Raw genomic sequence first — 21,764 nt, forward strand, 5'->3', positions numbered from 1 at the left:
TCTGCTGGAGACAAGGCTCTGGATGTTGATCGAGTTCAACATAATATAAACATACAAGCTATCATCCCTCCATCTCCTGAAAGGTTAAGCAAAGTATCCTATGTTGACCTGTTGTAATCTATTGATATTTATTCACGTTTATTTATGTCTCATTGACTGTGCCTCCCCACGACTTTACCGACGTTCTTTGATGTTTCTGTTTGTTCTATTTATATTTTCTACCCTTTCTTTAATTGCGTCCTTTTGCCTTTGTTTGCCTGTCTATGTACCTGCCTGTACAGTTTAATGAGACGTGATATACACAGCCATGCTATTTATACAGAAAGTGTGTTTAATTTTCCAATAAAGATAACTGCACAATAGCTTTCAACCGGTGGACATCATTATTATTGTACAGAATCAAGTGCAGGGCTTGCCAATAAAGTTCCTAAAGAAATACCAGAAATAGAGAAATCACGCACAGAGACACTCATCTTAGCAATAGCCTAATCATGAGTCATGCTCTCAGAACCATGCAAGCATTAAGTGGTGTTTGCCGCAGCAACTAGTACACATCTGGAATGAAACTCACGTACTTCCATCTCTCTTTCTCTCTCACAAACAATATATTAAAATCCGGTTTCCTACATCGGCATTATGGCCTGCCTGAGTCATGACTGTCACGGGCTGCTCTCAGCAGCCAGGGCCTTGCTTGTCATGATTCTCCATGCTGCAGGATTGATGGACCGGTCATGCTTGGTCCTTTTACTTCCCTCCACGAGGTAGGGGGATGGGGGACGTAGAAAACAACTCCCGGTCCCGTGTCCTCTGCTCGTGGCAAGAACTCTGCGGAGGGCAAAATACGAAATTCCAACTTTCCGTTGTTATTTTTCGGGATTTAAGCTTATTTTTATGTTAAACTTTACTTCACCTTTATTCATGATGTTCACTATATTCGTGAACAAAATAACACCCAAGCCAAGTATTAATCTTTGGCCCCATCTAGTGAAAAATGAAACGAAGTCAAACAGTAGCCTATAGGCTATATGCTACCCCCGTGTGGAAGTTATGGATATCACTTTACGAAATGTCTATTGTTATATAGCTATAGCCTATCTATACAATTCGTTTATATTGCCTATTTGGAAAACTTTGGGAGTTACATAGCCTACATGGAGATTATTTTCTTATATTGTGCATTTTGTGTATTGCTTTGACACCAGACGTGGAAGCAAAGAGACCAAAGAGATAGCGAGAGACCAAATGCGAATAAATACAAGCCTGTGTTTGTAAGGGTTATAAATTATCGTTATGTCTTGTGCGTTTTTTTTATTTATTATGAAAACGTCAATCATCAGATAGTCCTGCCCCCGAGCACCGAACGAACCAATCGGCTCTAGGCGTGATGTTTTGTTTTCAGATAACTTTTCCGCCAGCTAAATCAGAGCCAAGGTTCCTGAAATAATTAGCTCGCTAGCTAGCGTTGTACCACATGCAACTGCAAGTAACACTGGTCTTCCCTTTGAATTGAAAATGTGCATGTTGGGCCAGAAATTCAAAAAGAAAATAATGAGCCAACGGCTTCTAACATTTTGAAAAATGCGAGAAAAAAAGTGGAAGCGATGCCTATGAAGACAAGACGAAGAATTCTGGAAAATCTGTTAGGAGTTATCTTCTTGTGCCAACAGTAAGAACCAGTTAATTCAACATTGTCAGAATAGATAACACTGCTTTCAAGCTAAATCACAGAATGGATGGATAGACATTGGCTAGAAGTTGACGACGTTCGAATCAAACCAGCTGTGGAAGTGGTTGAAGTTTGGGTGTGTATGCATGGTCGCTTGGTGACATTGGGGTGGGTCTGTATTAGTTTGTGTGCGGTTCCCCAAGGCAACCACGGCTGGTGCTTTGAAGTGCGGATGAGCTCAAATCTCAACGTCTTTCTCTTTCTAGCGTTGAATGCCTTTGCAAAAGCTTTCCAGCCCAGGTAAGTGATATCATTAGAATATAACTTGAGTGTTTTCTTGCAGAGTCCGTGGGCACGCTTGTCTGTACGCCTTGTGTAGACTTTTGTTGTAAAAGTTGCATTTGATGGGCTTCTAGTTTAAGATCTCTCTGATTTGGAAATATCAAATTGCTGTGTCTTTTCATGCAAGTATGGATATTTCAAATCAGTTCAAGCCCAGCTTTCTGCATATTAATGAGGTAGACTGAGTCCACCAGGTTGATAAGGAATTCGGACTACTTTCAAACCGAGGTTTGCATTTCACCTATCCTCAAAAAACGCAGACAAATGTTGATCTTCTGCAAAAAAATCTTCATACTTCGAACGCTTACAGAAAGTCTCCCTACCGGAACCGGATCGCTTGACTAACAGCAGATTTAACTAATCGTTTGACAGGTCTAGCAGAAACAACCTGTAGTTTCAGTGACAGTACATAAGTCTCAAACTCCTGTAGTACCCCCCCCCCCCCCCCTTAAATACACGAACACATCGTGAACTCACAGGGCTGACATAAGCATCCCTAGCTTGCTTCCTGAGTACTAAGACTACGTTTGTCGTTGGCTGACAGCTAGCAGACTGTACCGTGTCTGTCTAAGCAGATTAACCTCCATTGGCTGCGGTGTTAGTAGGTCATCTTAACCCAGCATCCGCTGTGCACCTACCAACAGTCTGTCCGGTCCGAGACGACATGAAGCTGACAGGAAACTCTTTTGTTCTCTGAAAGGGGAGCATGCTGTTTTGGGCTGTGGTGTCGGCATTTGGAGGACTGGAAGTGAAGATAACTTGGTAGTGATGGTAATTAGCCTAGAATACGTTCCTTTTTTCTTCATTCTGATTCTCCTCCTTATCTTTCCCTCTCCTGTCATCCCACACCTAGTCACAGCTGCTCCGCTCCTTGTGTCAGTCTGGTTGTCTGTGGAAATGTACTGGCTTTATTTGTTTCTGTGTGTGTGTGTGTGTGTGTGTGTGTGCGTTGTAAACTCCTCTAGGAGTAATACTTGTGTCTTGTCCGATCCTTTAGACAGAACCAGGAAGAGGCAAGGACTTGTGTCCATACTTCATGTCGCCAAGGCAACAGGTGAGTGTTTTCCAGATCATGTTTAACCTGTTATTACCTATCTCAGAGAGGGTTAGGGTTAGTGTTTAACCTGTTATTACCTATCTCAGAGAGGGTTAGGGTTAGTGTTTAACCTGTTATTACCTATCTCAGAGAGGGTATGTGTCTCTTGAGATCAGAGAATGTCCTTATCCCAAGAGACCTGCACACTCTGACAGGGTTACGCCTCCCAACCCTCAGAGTAACACCAGACAAAAACACCAACATAAAAGAATGTACTGGATTAGCACGGCATGCTAAATATAGACCATCCTCTCTAAGCTCTAGACTCACTTAGCATCGTTAATGTAAAGGTGTGTGTTTATGTAAAGGTTTGTGTCGGAACAACATACTAGGTCTGGACGTGGACCAAGCTTCCCCAAATGTGGTGGTCTGTTACTGGGCATCTTCCAGTTGTGTGTGCGAGCAGCGTTGGAGAGGGAGGGAGGGAGGGGGAGGGAGAGGGAGAGGGAGAGAGAGAGCTATGTATGGAGGCTCAGTAGTCTAGTTCATATGCGAGTCGTCTCCTCACCTCTGTGGATCGTCCAGCATTAGCGTATGAAAGGGAGATGAGAGGGTCTGTGCTTCCCTGTGAAGCTGCTACTGTTTGTACAAACCGCTACAAAGACAGGAGTGTGTGTGTGTGTGTTGCAGGTGTGCGTGTTGGAGGGATGTGTGTGTTGCATTGATGAGTGTGTGTGTTGAAGGGGTGTGTGTCAGATTAGAGGTAGCACTCTAATAATCTACTCTTGGTAATCCTGTGGATCTTGATGATCAGAGAGATCCACATGGAAGCGCTTGTCTGAGCGAGACAGCCTGCTGCGTCACTTTCTCAAAGGCTCTGTTGCAGAAACAACCACTCCTGTACCAGGGTCTGGTCTGTCACTTCACGCCTGTTATTCTGACATCATGATGATATTGTTGTTGTTGTTATTTGAAAGGGCTACGGTGAATGACTGCAGTGCACAGTCAAGCAGGACAGATCTGATTAGGAGAGGAGGTTCTCCTGCACAGATGGCGTCGAGGGCCGATCTGTTTCTACTTCTACTATTAAGCCTTATACTAAGCCTCTTCTACTGTTTTACTACATTCTGCTGTACTTTTTCTACGATACCAAGCTTCTTTTACTATTCTATTGGTACTAATCCTGTTCTGCTATTGTACTTTTACTTTACTGAATGACCACTAGGCTATTCTATGATGTTACATTTCTTCTACCATGCTATTTCTACTATACTAAACTTCTTATGCCATACTGTTCTATGGTTCTACATTCACTGTACTAAACATATTCTACTTCAACTTTACTACTTTTCAGCTCCCTGTATCGTCCATGTGACTTAGCCGTGTTAGCTGATTGGACGCTTCATACTCCATCAGGGCCCTACAGGCTTGTGGGGTTGCTATGGTGACCGTCGACACGAGCGCAAGGCCTCAAAGTGTGATTTGAGAGTTTCTGTGTTTGTGTTTTCGCACCTGTTGGTGATACATGGAAGGTATTTTACCTGTAAACTCTTAAAAGCAGATCCAAAATGAATAGTTTTAGAGAATCAGTCAGAACCATATTTTCTTCATAGTTAAATAGTTGCTTGGATAACTTATCAGTCTCTCACACTCGGTGGAAAACAATTCTACGTGGGCCTTTTCTAAGGAAGGTCAACCAGACAGGCATTGCTGGTTCAAATCCACTCGAGTTCGGAGGAAAGGCCACCTTAATCTGTTAATGGATTGTATAATTCAAAGGCAGGATGGCACACGCCTCTTTCCCAGTTAGAACACCGTCATCATGACCAAGAGGTGTCCTGTGTTTTGAGCCTGATGATTTGTTCCAGGCTGTGTTGCCATGTTGTTCACAGCGCTGAGTAGCCGGGTGAGGTGGGAAGGCTGGTCAGGGTCCTAGCTAACAGTCCATTACCATGACGACCAGAGAACACAACCTGCGGTTCAATCAGTCAGATTGTTTCTCATGGCGGTTGAAGTACGTGTTCTTTTGTGTGTCCCTTGCATGTGCGACACAGCTCGTGAGTCTTGGTTTTAATCGCCAAAGAACGTCAGAATGATGTTGTTATTTAGTCGTAACGACAACATGTGTTGTGTTTGGTTTCAGGGTCTGCCACGCCGACTGTGAGATGCGTCAACAATAAAGGACTCAGTTTGTGCTTGACTTCTGCTTCTGGCTGCACCTGCTATAGATCAGCAGGTCACCTGACTAGGCTGCCCTGCTACAGATCAGCAGGTCACCTGACTAGGCTGCCCTGCTAGAGATCAGCAGGTCACCTGACTAGGCTGCCCTGCTACAGATCAGCAGGTCACCTGACTAGGCTGCCCTGCTAGAGATCAGCACGTCACCTGACTAGGCTGCCCTGCTAGAGATCAGCAGGTCACCTGACTAGGCTGCCCTGCTAGAGATCAGCACGTCACCTGACTAGGCTGCACCTGCTACAGATCAGCAGGTCACCTGACTAGGCTGCCCTGCTACAGATCAGCACGTCACCTGACTAGGCTGCCCTGCTACAGATCAGCACGTCACCTGACTAGGCTGCCCTGCTACAGATCAGCAGGTCACCTGACTAGGCTGCCCTGCTAGAGATCACCACGTCACCTGACTAGGCTGCCCTGCTACAGATCAGCACGTCACCTGACCAGCAGATTCACTCCCAGCCGAGCGCCGTGTCATGGCTCTGGAGGCGGACTCTGACGTAGCTACCAAGCAGCCAATCGGGACGAAATAGAGAGAATGGATATAAGGGGACGGCACACCACAGCAGGGGTCATGTTCTGGACCCCTGCCCCCGCACCCACCTCTCCTGTCAGCTCTGTGGTGTCAGAGGTGGACTGGGAGGAGGAGGAGGAGCTGGAGGAGGGGCTGGAGGAGGAGGAAGACTTCCACAGCCAGATGGACGAGAATGGGATCATAGGGCTGCAGGAGGCCCTGGGGGAGATGGGTCTTCAGGGAGAGGGGGAAGAGAGAGAGGGGGATGGGGACTTCGGCCCACCCTGCTCACCTGGAGCCCACGACCCAGAGGAGGGGTCTGCTGGTGGGGTAGGTAGGTCAGGGATGATCCCTGAGGATGGAGACCCTCTGGAGGAACACAGTTACGACGTGGGGGAACTGCTGGACTCCGAGCCTCTGTCTTTATCTCAACCACCTGGAGAAGATTCCCTCAACATGTCGATCTGTGAGTCTGTAACGCAGCAGCAGTGTCACCTGGTGGGTGTCAGGGGGATAACAAATGGCTTGTGAGCTCTTCACAACCAGCTCAAATGTAGGAATCTCACCTTCTCGTCCTCTCCCCCCCCCCCCCTCACCTTTTAATTCCTCCTCTCCCTCTGCCAGATGAGGATGGTGTGGAGGTCTGGACAGAGGAGGAGGAGCTGAGACAGGAGGAGGAGCTGAGACAGGAGGAGGAGCTGAGACAGGAGGAGGAGCTGAGACAGGAGGAGGAGCTGAGACAGGAGGAGGAGAGGATGATGCTCCAACGCAGCACAGAGCTCCTGCCTGTGAGAGACAGACAGCTGGACATGACAGAGGAGGAGGAGGAGGAGGAGGAGGAGCCACGTAGGACCACAGGACATGTCGGTCAGCCTATCAGAGCTGAGACAGGGCGTGGCTGGCTGCAGGAGGGCTGGGAGGATGGAGGAGAGGGTGAGGAGGAGAGCCAGGAGAGAAGGCCCCACAGAGCTCACCCACCGAGCCTGGGACCGGGCCAGCGCTCTGCCCCAGAGAGGGTTACCAGACGGGGCTGCGACCAGCCCTGCCCTCTCTCCCCTTCCAACACGGTTCTCCGTCCCGCCCCTCGTTCTCCCTCTCCCGATGCGGGTTCCACGTTCCCCCACCTCCTCCACTTCTCCTCCGAGGAGCTGGCCGACTCCCCGGGGATAGAAGCCGAGACCCTCCCAGAGAGCCTTCCGGAATCCCGCTGCAGCCACGCCCCCGGCTCTCACTGGCTGCCGGACTCCGAGGGGGAGGAGCCTATTCCTCATCCAGACCGCGAGACCTCCTATCGGCTCAGCGGGAACGCAGTTACCCAGGTGACCAACGACCCGAGCACGGTCTGCCGTCTGCCACGCCCCTCGCCCAGGAAGCAGAGGCAACGTTCTCCCCAGGCCCCGCCCTCCCCTCAGAAGGCTCCGCCCCCTGCTACAGACTCCCGCCACAGCGACAGCGGTGGAAACAGCTGGGCCAGGACCCCCAGGGAGAGACGCTCCCAGTCCCAGCCCAGCCTGGACGCCGGCGGCGGGGACGAGGAGAGGTGAGCGCCTTGGGGTTTCTCCTACCCACACTTGAAAACAAACATACACCCCTGATAGGAACGCATTTAAATGAAATGTTAACTCCTTTAGTCTTGTCCTCGCTGGCAGGCGGGGTCCCTTGACCTTCCCCACCCCCGACTTCTCCAAAGTGGAACCCAGGGTCCACTTCCCCAAGGACGGATACAAGCCCCCCAGGAGCAAGGGTTCCCCCAGGAAGACCTGGCTCCCCGCTGAGCCCCCCCTGGTCTTCAAGTCCCCCGCTGACATAGTGAGGGAGGTGCTTCTGAACGAGCGTGGGGCCCCAGCCCCCCGCGGGGCCCCCAGGGGCCCCGTCTCCACGGTGCCCCAGGAGTTCAGGTGCCCACGGCAGGCCACCACTCTGATGCAGCAGCTGCAGGTACGAAGGCGGGCGGGGAACGTTCTTGAAGCAAACCCTCCCCACTCACACCTGGACCCTGTCTTATTAACGCTTTTTTATGAGCTGGCTTTTTTTGGTTTGTTTGCAAGCTCAGCGCTGACGCTTCCCTCCCTCCCTTCCTCTTCTCTGTCAATCCTTTCTGCTGTCTTCCTCCCTCTTCCACTCGCTTCCCCTGCCCTCTTTTCTGCCCCCCCTCTCCCTGGCAGGAGGACTACAACAGACTGCTGACTAAGTACGCTGAAGCTGAGAACACCATTGACCGCATGCGCCTTGAGGCCAAGGTAGCTCACCCTGCCCATGTGTCTAACTCACCCTGCCCATGTGTCTAACTCACCCTGCCCATGTGTCTAACTCACCCTGCCCATGTCTAACTCACCCTGCCCATGTGTCTAACTCACCCTGCCCATGTGTCTAACTCACCCTGCCCATGTCAGAGAGAGAGCTGCAGGTCAATGGAGGCTGTGTGATTACAGCTTGTTCCTGTCGTACAGCAGGCCTGTTCCAGACAAGCCTTTCTGCTCTCACTATTTACACCATCCCCAGTGAGCAGATGGTTCAGTGTGTGTGTGCTGGGAAAGAGAACGTTCTGGAATTATGAACCGTAGCTTCTAGAATGTTTTTAGGGGATATTTAGCATTTCAAAGGAAGCTTCTAGAATTATGAACCGTAGAATGTTTTTAGGGAATGAGGAATTGTTGAATAGTAGGTTCTAGAACAGCGGTTAGTTCTAGAACAGTGGTTAACTAGTGGTCTGCTAGGGTAAAACAGGTGGGCCGCCAAACCAATGAAAACTAAAGTATGAAAAACGAATGAATATCAAAATATTCATACCGTTGGTAAATGATTATTAAAATTCTCACTAATTTAAAAATTACATTTTGCTTTTAATTAATCATGACCGACAGGCCAATAGATGGGCTACGTTTGGCACGTTGACGGAAGACCAACTGACATTCCACCTTAATTTGCATACACCCACTTTAATCCACTATGCAGTGTGGAGCCGTACCATCTGACTGTAGGGTTAATATGAGAGCAATAGCTAAGGGTTAATGTAACCTGTTCTGGGTATTAAGAACTGGCTGTGGTAGTTACGCAGGTGCTTACTGTGGCACTGATGGAAACGTTGTCATCTTTGATCGCTGTCATACATTTAGCCATGAAAGTGATCTGTTTGGCACTCGTGGTTAAACGTGCGATAAGTGCAAATAAAGTGAATGGATGTGTTGGACGCCCGCAAAAATATTTGAGCGATGCGAGTGAGCCAAAAAGAGGAAAGGGTCGGGAATGACTGTTCTAGAATGTTTTGTTTATTTTCAAGTCTGGGCCCACAGTATATGGCTTGCTTGTTTTCGATACAAAATCGTTGTGGTCTGCCAATGCTTGGCTAGGATAATGGTCATGTGCTCAGTGTTAGGCTGCATGACGTGGCAGAGGACAACAGGAAACGGTTGTTTTCTCTCTCAAGCACCTAACGGGCAGCCCTGTCCTGATGGACAGTTTACTGTACTGACTGTCCCTTGACTCTGGCCACCGAAATACCGTAGAGCTACGCACATCCGATCCTTGAGATCATCTTCCACGCCCGCTATTTACACCTCGCTTCAATGGATAAAATTGTATTGAATCAAAGACGACATGAACGCAAGTCTGTTGATCTACGATCCAGCGTTCCTCATCCAGCTGCACAGCACAGCTCTGTTATCTCAATACTAATTAAAATCAGCTTCCCCCTCCTCCTCCTCCTCCATCTCCCCTGCTTTCCTCCCAACACACAGCCATCTGTCTATGTCTCCACTCCCTCCTCCGACAGCACATTGCAGAAACACACAGGGAGAGTCTGATCAGACGCAGGCATCTATCAAACCGCTGAATTACCGGATACTGGGGGGAGGGGGAGGGGCGGGGGGGGTGTAGCCTGTGTAATTATGAATGTGCCGTTGCTGTTTGAAGTGTTGAGGGATTAAATGACAGCAGTCTGCCAGGCCTTCTGTCTGCGGGCGGCTGTGGCGGTTGTGATTGGCTGGGCGATCTGATGAGGTCGTTGTTGTTGTTGAACGCTCGCAGGGGTTAAATGGAGGTTGTGGTGATTTACAGTCTTGAGAGGGCTAATCAGAGAGGGAGTCTCTCCAGTCACCTTCAGCTATTGTCACAGAGTGTGTGTGTGTGTACGTGTGTGTTCATTTGTGTGTGTGTGTGTGTGTGTGTGTGCGCTCCGTGTCTTCATTGTGCCTTATCACACGGTCCACTACACTCTCTCTCCGTCTGAACGGGCTCTTGTGTGGGTTTTATAGCCCTGTATTGTCTCTGTGTCCCCCCCCCCTCTCCTCCCTGCAGTGTCACCCTGCTGGGGGACTGGGGCTGGGCTGGGGTTATGGGGCTGGGCTGGGCTGGGAAAGGGCCTGCTGGGCTGGGCTGGGGTTATGGGGCTGGGCTAGGGTTATGGGGCTGGGCTGGGCTGGGGTTATGGGGCTGGGCTGGGGTTATGGGGCTGGGCTGGGCTGGGAAAGGGCCTGCTGGGCTGGGCTGGGGTTATGGGGCTGGGCTAGGCTGAGGCTATGAAGCCTGGAGCAGAGGCTAGACTAGTCTGGTCTCGGTTAATGCCAAACATCACACAGTTCGCACTACTTTACAACTTGTACCATGTGGCAAGAAATAACCCCTGGAAATGTAGAAGATCTAATGTAGATCATGTTCTCCTGTGGTGTTTCTGTCCTTTCAGGTGAACCTCTACTCAGACCCACCAAAGCCCAGTCACTCCATCCAATCAGCAGCTCTCCAGGAGGGTTCGAAGGTCATGACCCTAACCTTTCCCCGCGCTCAGAGGGCGGAGACGTCCGATTGTGTTCATCACTCAGGTACTGGCAGCAATATCTCTTCAGGGCTAGACGTGTTCACTTACCAAACATCCAGGGGGGATTTGAACCTGGGACCTTTGCAGCCTGCAGTCAAATGCTCTACCACTGATCTGTACCCACCCCTATTATTTACAGCCTTTACTACAATTATTTACCAGGCTCAATGTATTATTTACAACACATTTTTGACTCGGGACTTGTTCTAGTATGTTCTTGAATGTTCCCTGACTGAAAGCAGAGTTCTCTCCTCCTCCCAGGAGCCTCCCCGTGCCGGCCCTCCTCCGCTTGCTCCTCGTCCTCCTCCAGGGTCCGGGAGCTCCCGCTGGGCCTGGCTCTGGCCCAGAGCCTCACCAGGCAGGCCGGAAGGTTCCTCCAGCAGGTAGCAGCTGTTTAGTTGGGTGTTTTGAATCAATGAAATAATGAATTTAATCAATAATAATATTTTTGGTTGTTGTCAATTTTACTCTGAGAATTCTGTATTTTTCTCTTCTTTAAAAAAATATATATTTCTTTCTCGGAGACGTAGGATATTTGGAATTGATAATGTGTCTGTGATTGGTTTCATTCCGTTTCCAGGTGCAGACCTATGAGGATCTGTCGAGGAGGGGAAAACTGCAAGTTGCTGACCAGATGAAGGTACGTCCTCGCCAGCCTCCTCAGCCTGAACCCCGAGCCCTCCGTCTGTTCAGCCTCACACACCAGCCTCTCCTCTGCTACAGGGTCTCTCCTGGCTCGCCCAGGGGCTGGACTCCCTGGAGAGAGGGTATCTGACTGCCAGAGACGAACACAGACTGTTGGAGCTGAGAGGTCTGAAGACCGGCCCCTTCGACCCCGACAGGTCCGCCTGCTCCCTGGTCGTCACAGGAAATGGATGTTTCAGAAAGTCCACTTGTTTCCTGTGTGGCTCAAGATGTGGGGGGGGTAGGGGTGGGGGGGGTGTAGCTCAGTAGTAGAGCGTTCTAGATCTAGAGGTCGTTGGTTGAATTCCTCCTTTATGGTGGTTTGAATGAAAAGTATCTGATAAATCAACACATGACATTTATGTGGTAGCTGATGGGAGTCTTTGTTTGTCTATGTGGTGCGTGTGTGTGTGTCTGTGGTGTGTGCGTGTGTGTGTGTCTGTGGTGTGTGTGTGTGTATGTGCGTTCGTGGTGTGTGCTCGTGTTGGTGGTGGTGTGTGTGTTACTCTGTGTGCGTGTGTGTGGACCAGGGAGTTGGAGGGGCTGATATTCCAGTGTGGGACGCGTATGGAGGAGCTGAAGGAGCAGAATGCACAATACCAGCCCTCCTCCGAAGCCCCTCCCTCCCGTCCTCCTAACCCCGCCCCCCTGACCACGCCCCCTGGAGCCTCGGTGGGGGCGGAGGTCAGCTCAGCCAGCGGAGAGAGCGAGGGAGGCACGGAGGACGAGCAAGCCCCGCCCCCAGCCCTCCTCCGCCTCCGGGCGCTGCTTGAGAAGCATCCGTTGGTGGAGAGGGACTTCAGCGCCCTGATTGGCCAGTGAGTCCTCTGTCACTCCAATTCAACAGCTGTTTCTGTGTACCAGTTTTACTGAAGAGAGCCGGACCAGAGGCACTGAACCCTGACCTCTGTGTGTCTGGGTGTGTAGCTTCCAGGGCTTCAGAGAGCTGCCTGGCCTGCTGGACAGGGGCTGGAGGGAGGGGGGCCTTGCAGGGGGGCCAGGGCCCCCAGGAGAGGCCGAAACAGGGACGGCACCACACGGGGGCCAAGAGGGGGGCCAAGAGGGGAGCCTGGGGTGAGTCTCTCTGAGGCGTGAGTCTCTGAGGGGTGAGTCTTCTGAGGGTTGTCTCTCTGAGGTTTGAGTCTCTCTGAGGTTTGAGTCTCTCTGAGGGGTGAGTCGCTCTCACAGTGTCTATATTCTAGTACCCTGAAACAACTCTTGTCATCTCAGCGAGCCAACCACAGCTCACCCCACCAGGACCCCAGCAGCCCGGCCAAGGGGCAGCCAATCAGACCCTCCCTCTCCCAACACGCACAGCCAATCGCCTGCCTTTCCCCGGCAGTCGACCAAAGGGAGTAAGGGGTCTGCGGTGAGGAGGTGTGACAGCAGCAGTGTGACCAGCGTGGGGGAGGGTGCCAAGCTGCAGGCTGAGGCCAGGAGAGGGCAGTCACAGGTCAGGCAGGGCGCTGTGGAGAGGACCCCCCTTTCATTTAACGCTTTAGCTGTATCCTAACGCTGAAGGACAAAGTGGTCTTACCGTGTGTGTGCGTGTGTGTGTGTGTGTGTGTGTGTGTTCAGGACGGAGTCCTCTCCCCAGAGACTGACAGTGGCTTTGTGGGTTCAGAGAGCTGCCGTCTCACCCCTGCAGCTGCCAGTCCTCTCCACCAGGGGGCAAGGTGAGTCACCGCTGGGTCTCCACTGGCCTGGACGTCTCACTGGACGCTCCTCTCCCCCGCCTCTCTCTCTGTCTCAGTCTCTCTCTCTCACACACACACCACTTGTTAAAGTCTGACCAATTGATGGCCTACATATGATGTAACAATTTCTCTTAGTATCGTGAAAGTGTCGACTCCATTCATATTCAGGGGTTAGTCGCTGTTGGATATTTCAGACCTTCACACGCTAACCTCATCCGTGTGTTCCTCTCTCTCTCCCTCCACCTGGGCGAGCAGCGTGGCTGCTTTTCAGGAAGAGATCCCAGGGAAGGTCCACCCCTCTCAGGAGCACGGTGGTAGCTCCCGGCTCAGCACTCTGGGGCAACCGCGGAGCGTACCAAGTCGGGCCAGAGGGGGGGAAGGCAAAGGGGGCTCTGCCTCCAGCTCGTCTCAGCTCTGGGCCCCCCGGAGCCCTCAGAACTGGCCCAGCAGGGGGGCCAGCAGGGGGGCCAGCAGGGGGGCCAGCAGGGGGGCCAGTGAGTTTGGACCAGACAGTGACCAGGGTGAGTGCCCTCCCAGTTCTTAGTTAGGTGTCAATACATGAGTATCTACTACCTGATTATGGATTATATGAATATACAAATACATTTCTGTCTGTCTCTCTCTTACTCCCTCACTGTCTCTCCCTCTCTCTCTCTCTCTCTCTCTGTCTATCTCCCTCGCTCTCTCTGCCTCGCTCTCTCTGTCTATCTCCCTCGCTCTCTCTCCCTCTGTCTCTCTCTCTCAGGTTCAGGGGAGGACGAGAGACAGAGCTACGCCCCGCGCACCTCGCGTCACCGCTACCCCACAAGCCCCTCCACCTCTTCACCCTATCTCCATGACGATCTCGTCGGAGCTTGGAGCTTCTGTCACCTGACTCACACCAAGTGAGTCTCTGCTGCCATGGCGATAGGGGCACAAACAACCACAGATCTGTGCTTCTCTCTGGAGAATGTTCCGGCAAACACTTGCAAACTCTCCTTGGTTTCTGGTTGGGTCCAGAATCTGACTAGGAAGGAATTGTTGGCTTGTCATTGGCGGATCCTAATACGACTACTACTACTGCTACTACTAATAAGTTGAAACAGAAAGTGGAAATATTTCACCTTGCTTTTACTGTAGCGTGGTCCCTGGGGTTGGATAACCCTGCAGATGCCTGCACCGTCAGTGCTGCCATGTCAGGTCCTTCTTATCTGGTTCCTGTTCTATGTAGTTCCACTCTACAGAAACAGACCTAGAGTGGAGATCCTCAAGGTTGGGTCAAAGTGTCGTACTGTCAAGGAGACAGTATGACTCAGTGTCCCTTTGATCAATGATATTCATGCGACATGGCAAGCAACACCTTATAATAGGCATAGAAAATACTAGAAGGAAAAACTAAGGTCACAAATAAAATTACAATTCAGACAGTATAAAAGAAAAAAAAATGTCATAGTTTCCCATGTATACTGCAGCCTTCCCTGTAACCCTGTGTGTGTGTTCTGTCTCAGCAAGGCCATCCAGGCCCTGCAGGTAGAGATGGGCAGGCTGAAGGACAGACTTGCGGTGTGTTTCAGTCAGACCGGGCCCCCCAGCGCTGCCACAGCGCCCCCTGCTGCCCCGGGGGAACCGCCACACCCTCCCAGCTCCACTCCTCTCAGCAGGTAGGGTTTAGGCCACACCCTCCCAGCTCCATTCCTCTCAGCAGGTAGGATTTAGGCCACACCCTCCCAGCTCCACTCCTCTCAGCAGGTAGGGTTTAGGCCACACCCTCCCAGCTCCACTCCTCTGAAATCACTGTCCCATTTGACCCTGCTCTCCTCTCTCTATCTCGGTCTCTCACCCCATCTTTCTCTCTCCATCTTTCTTTCTCTCTCTCTTTCTATCTAAATCTTTCTGTCTCATAATGTCCTTCTGTTTCTTAAATTGTCAGATGACTTCCAGTGTTTCTTACCGTCATCGTTTGTTCCCCTTCCCACAGGCGTGCTCATAGACTGGAGGAGGCTGTCAGAGGAGGAGAGGGGGAGGAAGAGGAGAGGACTCCCAGACCAGCCCCCAGGAAGAGACTCAGACAGAGAGGGGATCTGGACCTCAGTGAGTCAAACATCCCACGAGTCACACGTGTGTGTGTGTGTGTGTGTGTGTGTAAACAGCTGGGCCTAAATATAGATTTGTAAAGTTTTTATTTCTTGTTCCAGCCTCAGATTCGGAGCATGCCCAGTCCACGCCCAGACCACGGTCCTCCAGACGTATCCCAGAATCCCCTGCTCCACACGGAGGAAGGCCTCAACACAGCAGTGGCGTGAGGAGCAGAGGAGCCCACGTCCGTAAGTCATTACGTCCAAAACATTTATAAAACATCAAATAATGCCCTTAATACAGGGCCCTTATTTTGAAGGAGCCTGACTGAGTTGTGCTGTGGTTGCAGGGCAGCGTGCGGGCCTGTCTGGTGCGGTGGATGAGCCAGACGGTAGCAGCAGGACGCAAGCTGTGTGTTCCCTGTGTGCTCCCCTCCATCAATCCACCCCAGCAGGTAAGGCCTGGTCCTGGGTCAGCACTAAGGCCTGGTCCTGGGTGAGCACTAAGGCCTGGTGCTGGGTGAGCACTAAGGCCTGGTCCTGGGTCAGTCTGGTCCTGGGTCAGTCTGGTCCTGGGTCAACAAGGCCTGAGGCTCACAGAGTTTCACTGCTGGTCATTCCTGCTTGTGCAATTTCTATTTTTTATACTTGTGTATTTTGTCTTTTGGGATCAAAAGTGTCTTAATGAATCAAACAAAGAATGTATGTGTCCTCATCCGTCAGCGACAGGGCCAGGAGGGGGCGACACTGAGCCGAGAGGCCCCGGCCCTCACTGCACCGTGTGTGGGAGGGACAACAGACACGGGCCCGCCGTCCTCCACCCGGGTCAGTCACACGCCGGCACCCCCACATCACCTCACTGGGTTACGCATCACCTCACTGGAGATCAGTACACATCACCTCACTGGGTTACACATCACCTCACTGGGTTACACATCACCTCACTGGGTTACACATCACCTCACTGGGTTACACATCACCTCACTGGAGATCAGTACACATCACCTCACTGGGTTACACATCACCTCACTGGGTTACACATCACCTCACTGGAGATCAGTACACATCACCTCACTGGGTTACACATCACCTCACTGGGTTACACATCACCTCACTGGAGATCAGTACACATCACCTCACTGGGTTACACATCACCTCACTGGGTTACACATCACCTCACTGGGTTACACATCACCTCACTGGGTTACACATCACCTCACAGGAGACCAGTACACATCACCTCACTGGGTTACACATCACCTCACTGGGTTACACATCACCTCACTGGGTTACACATCACCTCACAGGAGATGTTTAACGTTCAGCTTGTTTCCTGTCCGCAGCACGCAGCCTTGAGAAAGACGCAGGCCATGCCCCCCAAGCCAGCCAACCCATGAGCCAACCAATGAGCTATCCACACATGTTTCTGGCAGCCCCGCCCCTTCCTGTGCTCGGTGGCGTGCCATTGGTCCAGTGTGTGCCCGTGTGCTCTGCGCCAGTTCTGTAAGTAGCCTCCGCACCCAGTTCTGTAAGTAGCCTCCGCACCCAGTTCTGTAAGTAGCCTCCCCACCCAGTTCTGTAAGTAGCCTCCGCACCCAGTTCTGTAAGTAGCCTCCGCACCCAGTTCTGTAAGTAGCCTCCCCACCCAGTTCTGTAAGTAGCCTCCCCACCCAGTCCGTAGACGGCAGACTGTCGTATTGTGAAGCGGTATAACGTGGTTGTGTAAACCTGTCGCACCCCCAGGTTCCTACCCAGCCCTGTGTCGGAGCCCCCCTCCTACCCCCATCCCGTCTACGTGGTGCAGGGCGAGGGGGCGTCCCGAGGGGTCAGAGGTCGTGAGGAGGCCAGGGGGGCCTCCGGGCGCTCCCTCTCGGCCGGCCAGCGCTCCCTGGACAGGTCCCTGGACAGGTCCCTGAGCCGGGCTGTCCTGGCAGCCAGAGACATGAGGCTCGTCTCCAGACGCATGACCCGCTCCCTGGCCACCGGCCTCCACCACCAGAGGGCGCTGTCGCAGTCCTGCACGTACTGAACGACAGGAAATCGCACCGCGCGGGGGAAGTGATCAAAGATAGAGGGCTGATCTCCAGGTGGCACAACAGCTGTCCTGGATTCTGTCCGTCTGGTAGCAAAACAGAGATACTGTTGGAAGAAAGGATTGTATCTCTGTCTCTCCCTGAGAATGCCGCGGAAGGGAAATCAAAAGCTCCCATATCCTGCTAACTGTGACTGAGTCCAGGCTGCTGTGGCACCATCCATGTTTGTACACCTGGAATCAGCTTACATGTTTAGCATGGGTGGTAACGATTCTTAAGTTATGACAGCGTGCTAGAACACACAGTTATGGAACTGGAACTAGTTTTAACCACAAGGCCTTGATAGCTTTGGCTTGAAGGACGGTGTGTATAGGCCGTTTTAGGTGAGTGTGTGTCTGTTACTTTCAGGGAAATGATTAATCAGACTGTCTATAGTCTTAATAGGTTTGTGTCAAACACAAAAGGAGTATATTTTCTAAAGCTTCTGATCTCCATATCTTTTTGTACTTTTGTACTGTGTTGATCTAATTATTTTATTATTATTTTCCAGATACTGTATTTTGAAGCAAAATGAAAACAGATAATGATTACCGTCTTCTGTTTCTGTTTAAATAAATTTTGGATGTTGAATCCATGGTCATTTTTTGTTCATTGTGGTTTCACAACAAGCATAAACCAGGCAATAGAGCAAATGGCATACTAGAACAAGACCAGTTTATAAAGCTACTGTAGAAAGGCAGAACACCAGGATATAAAGCATTAATATTCAGAGTCTGTAGTATTGTAATGGAAGCCAATTTATTACATAGCCTTTAGTACACTGGTACACATGAAGTATTCTTTTGTTTGTGCTTGAACACTCGCAAACATAGATTTCCAATAAGTTAAACATGTTTAGGACAGACTTAATGTTTCATTTATTAATATTTGTCTCTGATAAATAACCTTTATATAAATTAATTGAATAGACAGTGAACGATAACACAACAGCAAATGATAACAGAAGGAATAATACAAATTGAAACAAAGCGTTGACAGAAAACGCATAGTGCAATATACAACCAGTTTGGCCAAGAAACAGGGAAAGAAAAAAGGGGACAAATAAATAAAAACGTTAATAATCTGGGTTAAATTTCTTTGCAAAGCCATTCACCATTGGAAGATTTAACAGCGCACCAGAGGAGAAACCTACAGACGGATGAACGAAATATAGATATTAGTTATTATTTAGTTGACCACTACAGCTACAGCTAAAACATCACAAACACAGCGGCTTCACATTGGCTTTTTTTCTACTTTTTTCGTTTTTTCATTTTGAAAGGAAATGTTTCACTACTTCACAGTCAGAAATATCACCGGTGGACAGACGGACGCTAAAACATCAACTTATGGATACACAACACGCTACTCGCGCATGGAACACGTCGTTACGAACCAATGATGAGACTGAATCTGACAAGATACAATACTGAAATACACTCGGCCCTTTTAAGATAATTATTTAAATATCCGCAAGCAGTGGCCTTTTTGACACTAAAAGGTGAAATGTCTCCAGAGAAAGGAAATGGCTGAAGTGAGTAAATACCTCCGTTCGTGTGTGGGTGAGGAGGGATGGAGGGCCCGTCCTCCAGTACATATCTACAGGGGAGATTTTCAGTTTTGAAACTGACTGACCATGGTTAAACATCACAGACTATGGAAATGCGCTGTACTGTTGGATGTTGTCTGGTCCTATTTTTTTTTGTTGCCACATAATAGTTTTACAGTAACAGTCCACACAAGGGGTAAGCATGCTACTGACACAAACATCTCGAACGACCAGGGTTCTTTCCTTGTGGGGTCAATGGAGGATGAAATATCTGTCAGGATGAGCAGATGGTTCTACTGTATAGGCCACAACACGCATCCCTCCTCCACCCACTATCAATTAACTTCACACCAATAAGGTAACCAAGGGAACAAACTGAAAATCTCTACCTTTTACGCAGTCTAGCAGGGTTCATAGCATACAATATAACATTTGGTACTTTCAAGTTTTAAATGGCCTTTGTTGATGTTTAAACCTCTGTAAATAAGTTTATTTATTTGCATCCATTGTAAAACATGAGAATACTTGCAACGATTCTTTTTACTTTATCTGTTTTTCACATGTATTTTTTTTTCATCAATGCTGTCATTGTTTTTTGTTGTAATTTTTTTTCTCAAGCAAGATGCATTCACAATAAACGTAATATTTGGGAGAATCGTTGTCAAGGAGACGGGGATTGGGTACTAGGTTAGCGGGGATTTCAGAAGCGAGAGACGTGATTGGATGATTTTAGCTTGCAACTTCCTCATCTGGTTTGTTCATGGCTTTGAGAGCATCCAGCACTCCAGTGGGGGTGAAGACGTGAGTCGATCCTGGAGACAAACCAACAGGAACACACACACACAGGTAACCGCATTAGGACTGGCTATACATGAGGCCTCTGGGAAAATGTGTTTTCAGCTCTTATGAATGTCTACAGTTGATGAGATTCGTACAGAATGTTGATGGTGAGCCAAGAAAAATTGAAATTATAATTCGGTAGCCCTAACATTTGGTGGCTGTTCACACTGTTAGAAAGAAATCATTTGATATTATGCTGCCTGACAAACAAAAAACGAATACAAATTTGGTTACAAATTATGCTACATGCAAGTCATCTTGCAGACATGTAGGCCTGTGATTGGTTAAAAGTTAGTGATGATCACAGACCGAAGGAAAAAAAAAATTATGGGCTTTCACATTTTGCAACCTTGACCGAGTGATTTTCCCTGTTTTGTAAAGTAATCAAACACCGCTATCGCCTTCTACAAAGTTGCAAAGTGTGCGTCACCCAGTGATCCTGACATGAATGTAGATCCAGTGACATCACACCTGCACTCATATAGGTGCAGAAAATCAGGTGGAATCAAGTGACCGAAACTCCTAATTACAGTGCATGCAAACATAGCAAAGCACTGCCAAACAAACAAAAAAGCATTGAATGTTTCTTACGTTATTATTAGTCAAAGTAAGATGGAAAATCATTTAGACTCAGTTGTGAATCTACAATCGTACCAAAAAAATATATATATAATAAAAAGGCAAATTGAAAGGTAGGAACACAACAACTCTGGCAAAATATGAATGAGCTGACTTTTCGATAGCTGAAGACACATTTCGGACACGGGCATCATTAAGGTGTTGGACCAGATCAAACCAAACACTTTCCTCAACTAGTTTGTCACTATGCCGTTAATTTGATGGCTTACCTCCATCTTGAACAAACGGAGCCCTTCTTAAACAGGGCAGACAGCTGAATCAAAGTGTTGGTTTGTGCTCCACACCAGCTTCAACAGTATTTTTTTGGGCAGTTAATACCCAGCGATTTGTTTCTAAGGCAAAGCTGCATGTTTCCTTTCACTAAAGGACGCCTTGTTTGACCTGTGGCTCTGAAACGGCTTCAATAGGGCTCTGTGAACCGGACCATTCCGGTTCTCTTCAAGGATAGTCGTACCGAAGCGATCAATACTTTGTGAGATCCCAGACTCAATAGGAACAGGTAGAGACAGTAGAGGAAGAGGCAAGTCCATCTCAAGTTGGGTCACCATGGTGATGCAGGCATCGTGGGTGGGGGTGAGGGTGGGTAGGGGCGGGTGGGGGTGGGGGTGTTCACTAGTCACAGAGCAACTTTGGACTGTCCTTGCCTAGTTCTCTCCCGTGTCTCTGCGTGTCAAACGTGCAGCTTTGCGGGCCCTGAGGCAGAAACAGAACACTTACACCATCCTCCTCCACGCCGACCACATGAGTAGGTACCAGTACAGAACCAAACATCGGTTTTAGTAAAGAAAAAAAGAAAAATGGCCGTTTTATTTAGGAAGTGTTGGATGGTGGCAGTATGTTAGTGCCTTCATACTGCTAATGGTGATTGATCCTTACTGAGTAAAACATATAAAAACCATGAAACTACATGTTGGTTTGAAAATATATAGTTTTAGCAGAGAAGCATGTATGGGATGGATGCAATAGTTCTATCCCGAAAATCACCTCACTGGTTTTTAAACTAAATCACCTCACTGGTTTTAAAACTAAATCACCTCACTGGTTTTTAAACTAAATCACCTCACTGGTTTTTAAACTAAATTTAGAGCGAAAAGCAGACCTCCTGTAGGTTCCTGTGGTATGTGCTTCTTGCTGTGATGAAGGTCAACATCTTAAAGGTTGTTGACGATTAAGATCTATGGACCTACAGGGGGGAGAGGTTGAGTTTTCTGATATCAGTACTTTACTTCTTTACTTTCTTTACTTTTTTTTTTCTTCAAAGTTTTACTTTCAGTCCTTACATTTTTAACACATAAATGTACTTTCTACCTCTGACAGATTGTTATACTGTTATAACACTTGTTATACTGTTATAACACTTGTTATACTGTTATAACACTTGTTATACTGTTGTAACACGTGTTATACTGTTGTAACACTTGTTATACTGTTGTAACACTTGTTATACTGTTATAACACTTGTTATACTGTTATAACACTTGTTATACTGTTATAACACTTGTTATACTGTTGTAACACTTGTTATACTGTTATAACACTTGTTATACTGTTATAACACTTGTTATACTGTTATAACACTTGTTATACTGTTATAACACTTGTTATTATGTTGCCATTACACTA

At 48.9% G+C, this 21,764-nt stretch overlaps 2 protein-coding genes across 10 annotated transcripts in view; one reads left to right on the top strand and one right to left on the bottom strand.

Annotated features, from left to right (window-relative positions):
• Positions 1 to 1,323: 1,323 nt before the first annotated feature.
• Positions 1,324 to 17,704, top strand: akna (AT-hook transcription factor). 6 transcript variants are annotated; one of them, XM_084687732.1, is made up of 25 exons: positions 1,324 to 1,802; positions 1,933 to 1,966; positions 2,709 to 2,779; positions 3,006 to 3,062; positions 5,188 to 6,259; positions 6,418 to 7,333; positions 7,443 to 7,731; positions 7,959 to 8,033; positions 10,475 to 10,610; positions 10,868 to 10,989; positions 11,187 to 11,246; positions 11,330 to 11,448; positions 11,821 to 12,108; positions 12,218 to 12,364; positions 12,521 to 12,743; positions 12,869 to 12,966; positions 13,243 to 13,508; positions 13,733 to 13,871; positions 14,475 to 14,627; positions 14,945 to 15,057; positions 15,162 to 15,290; positions 15,392 to 15,496; positions 15,765 to 15,866; positions 16,385 to 16,544; positions 16,785 to 17,704. In XM_084687732.1, exons 5-25 carry the CDS (start codon positions 5,818 to 5,820, stop codon positions 17,068 to 17,070), a joined length of 4,368 nt encoding a protein of 1,455 aa, XP_084543858.1. In that variant the 5' UTR covers positions 1,324 to 1,802; positions 1,933 to 1,966; positions 2,709 to 2,779; positions 3,006 to 3,062; positions 5,188 to 5,817; the 3' UTR covers positions 17,071 to 17,704. The 6 variants fall into 6 exon arrangements, with proteins under 6 accessions (XP_084543858.1, XP_084543857.1, XP_084543861.1 ...); XM_084687731.1 differs by having other exon boundaries at positions 1,324 to 1,666; XM_084687735.1 differs by lacking the exon at positions 1,933 to 1,966 and having other exon boundaries at positions 1,324 to 1,666; positions 6,418 to 6,444; positions 6,481 to 7,333.
• Positions 17,705 to 17,853: 149 nt separating this feature from the next.
• The window catches only part of stxbp1a (syntaxin binding protein 1a), a 28,430-nt gene continuing 24,519 nt past the window's right edge, over positions 17,854 to 21,764 (bottom strand). For 2 of the 4 annotated variants that reach the window (XR_014740960.1, XM_084687270.1), the window contains one exon: positions 17,854 to 19,474. Coding sequence is in view for 2 of the 4 variants with exons in the window: in XM_084687270.1 (XP_084543396.1) it covers positions 19,392 to 19,474 (83 nt within the window). In the remaining 2 variants the exon portion in view is untranslated. The remainder of the gene's footprint in view (positions 19,475 to 21,764) is intronic. The other 2 variants (XM_084687271.1, XM_084687269.1) reach the window with 2 other exon arrangements.

The sequence above is a fragment of the Hypomesus nipponensis genome, chromosome 22, assembly GCF_054491055.1.
Source record: "Hypomesus nipponensis isolate SF chromosome 22, ASM5449105v1, whole genome shotgun sequence".
NCBI lineage: Eukaryota > Metazoa > Chordata > Actinopteri > Osmeriformes > Osmeridae > Hypomesus > Hypomesus nipponensis.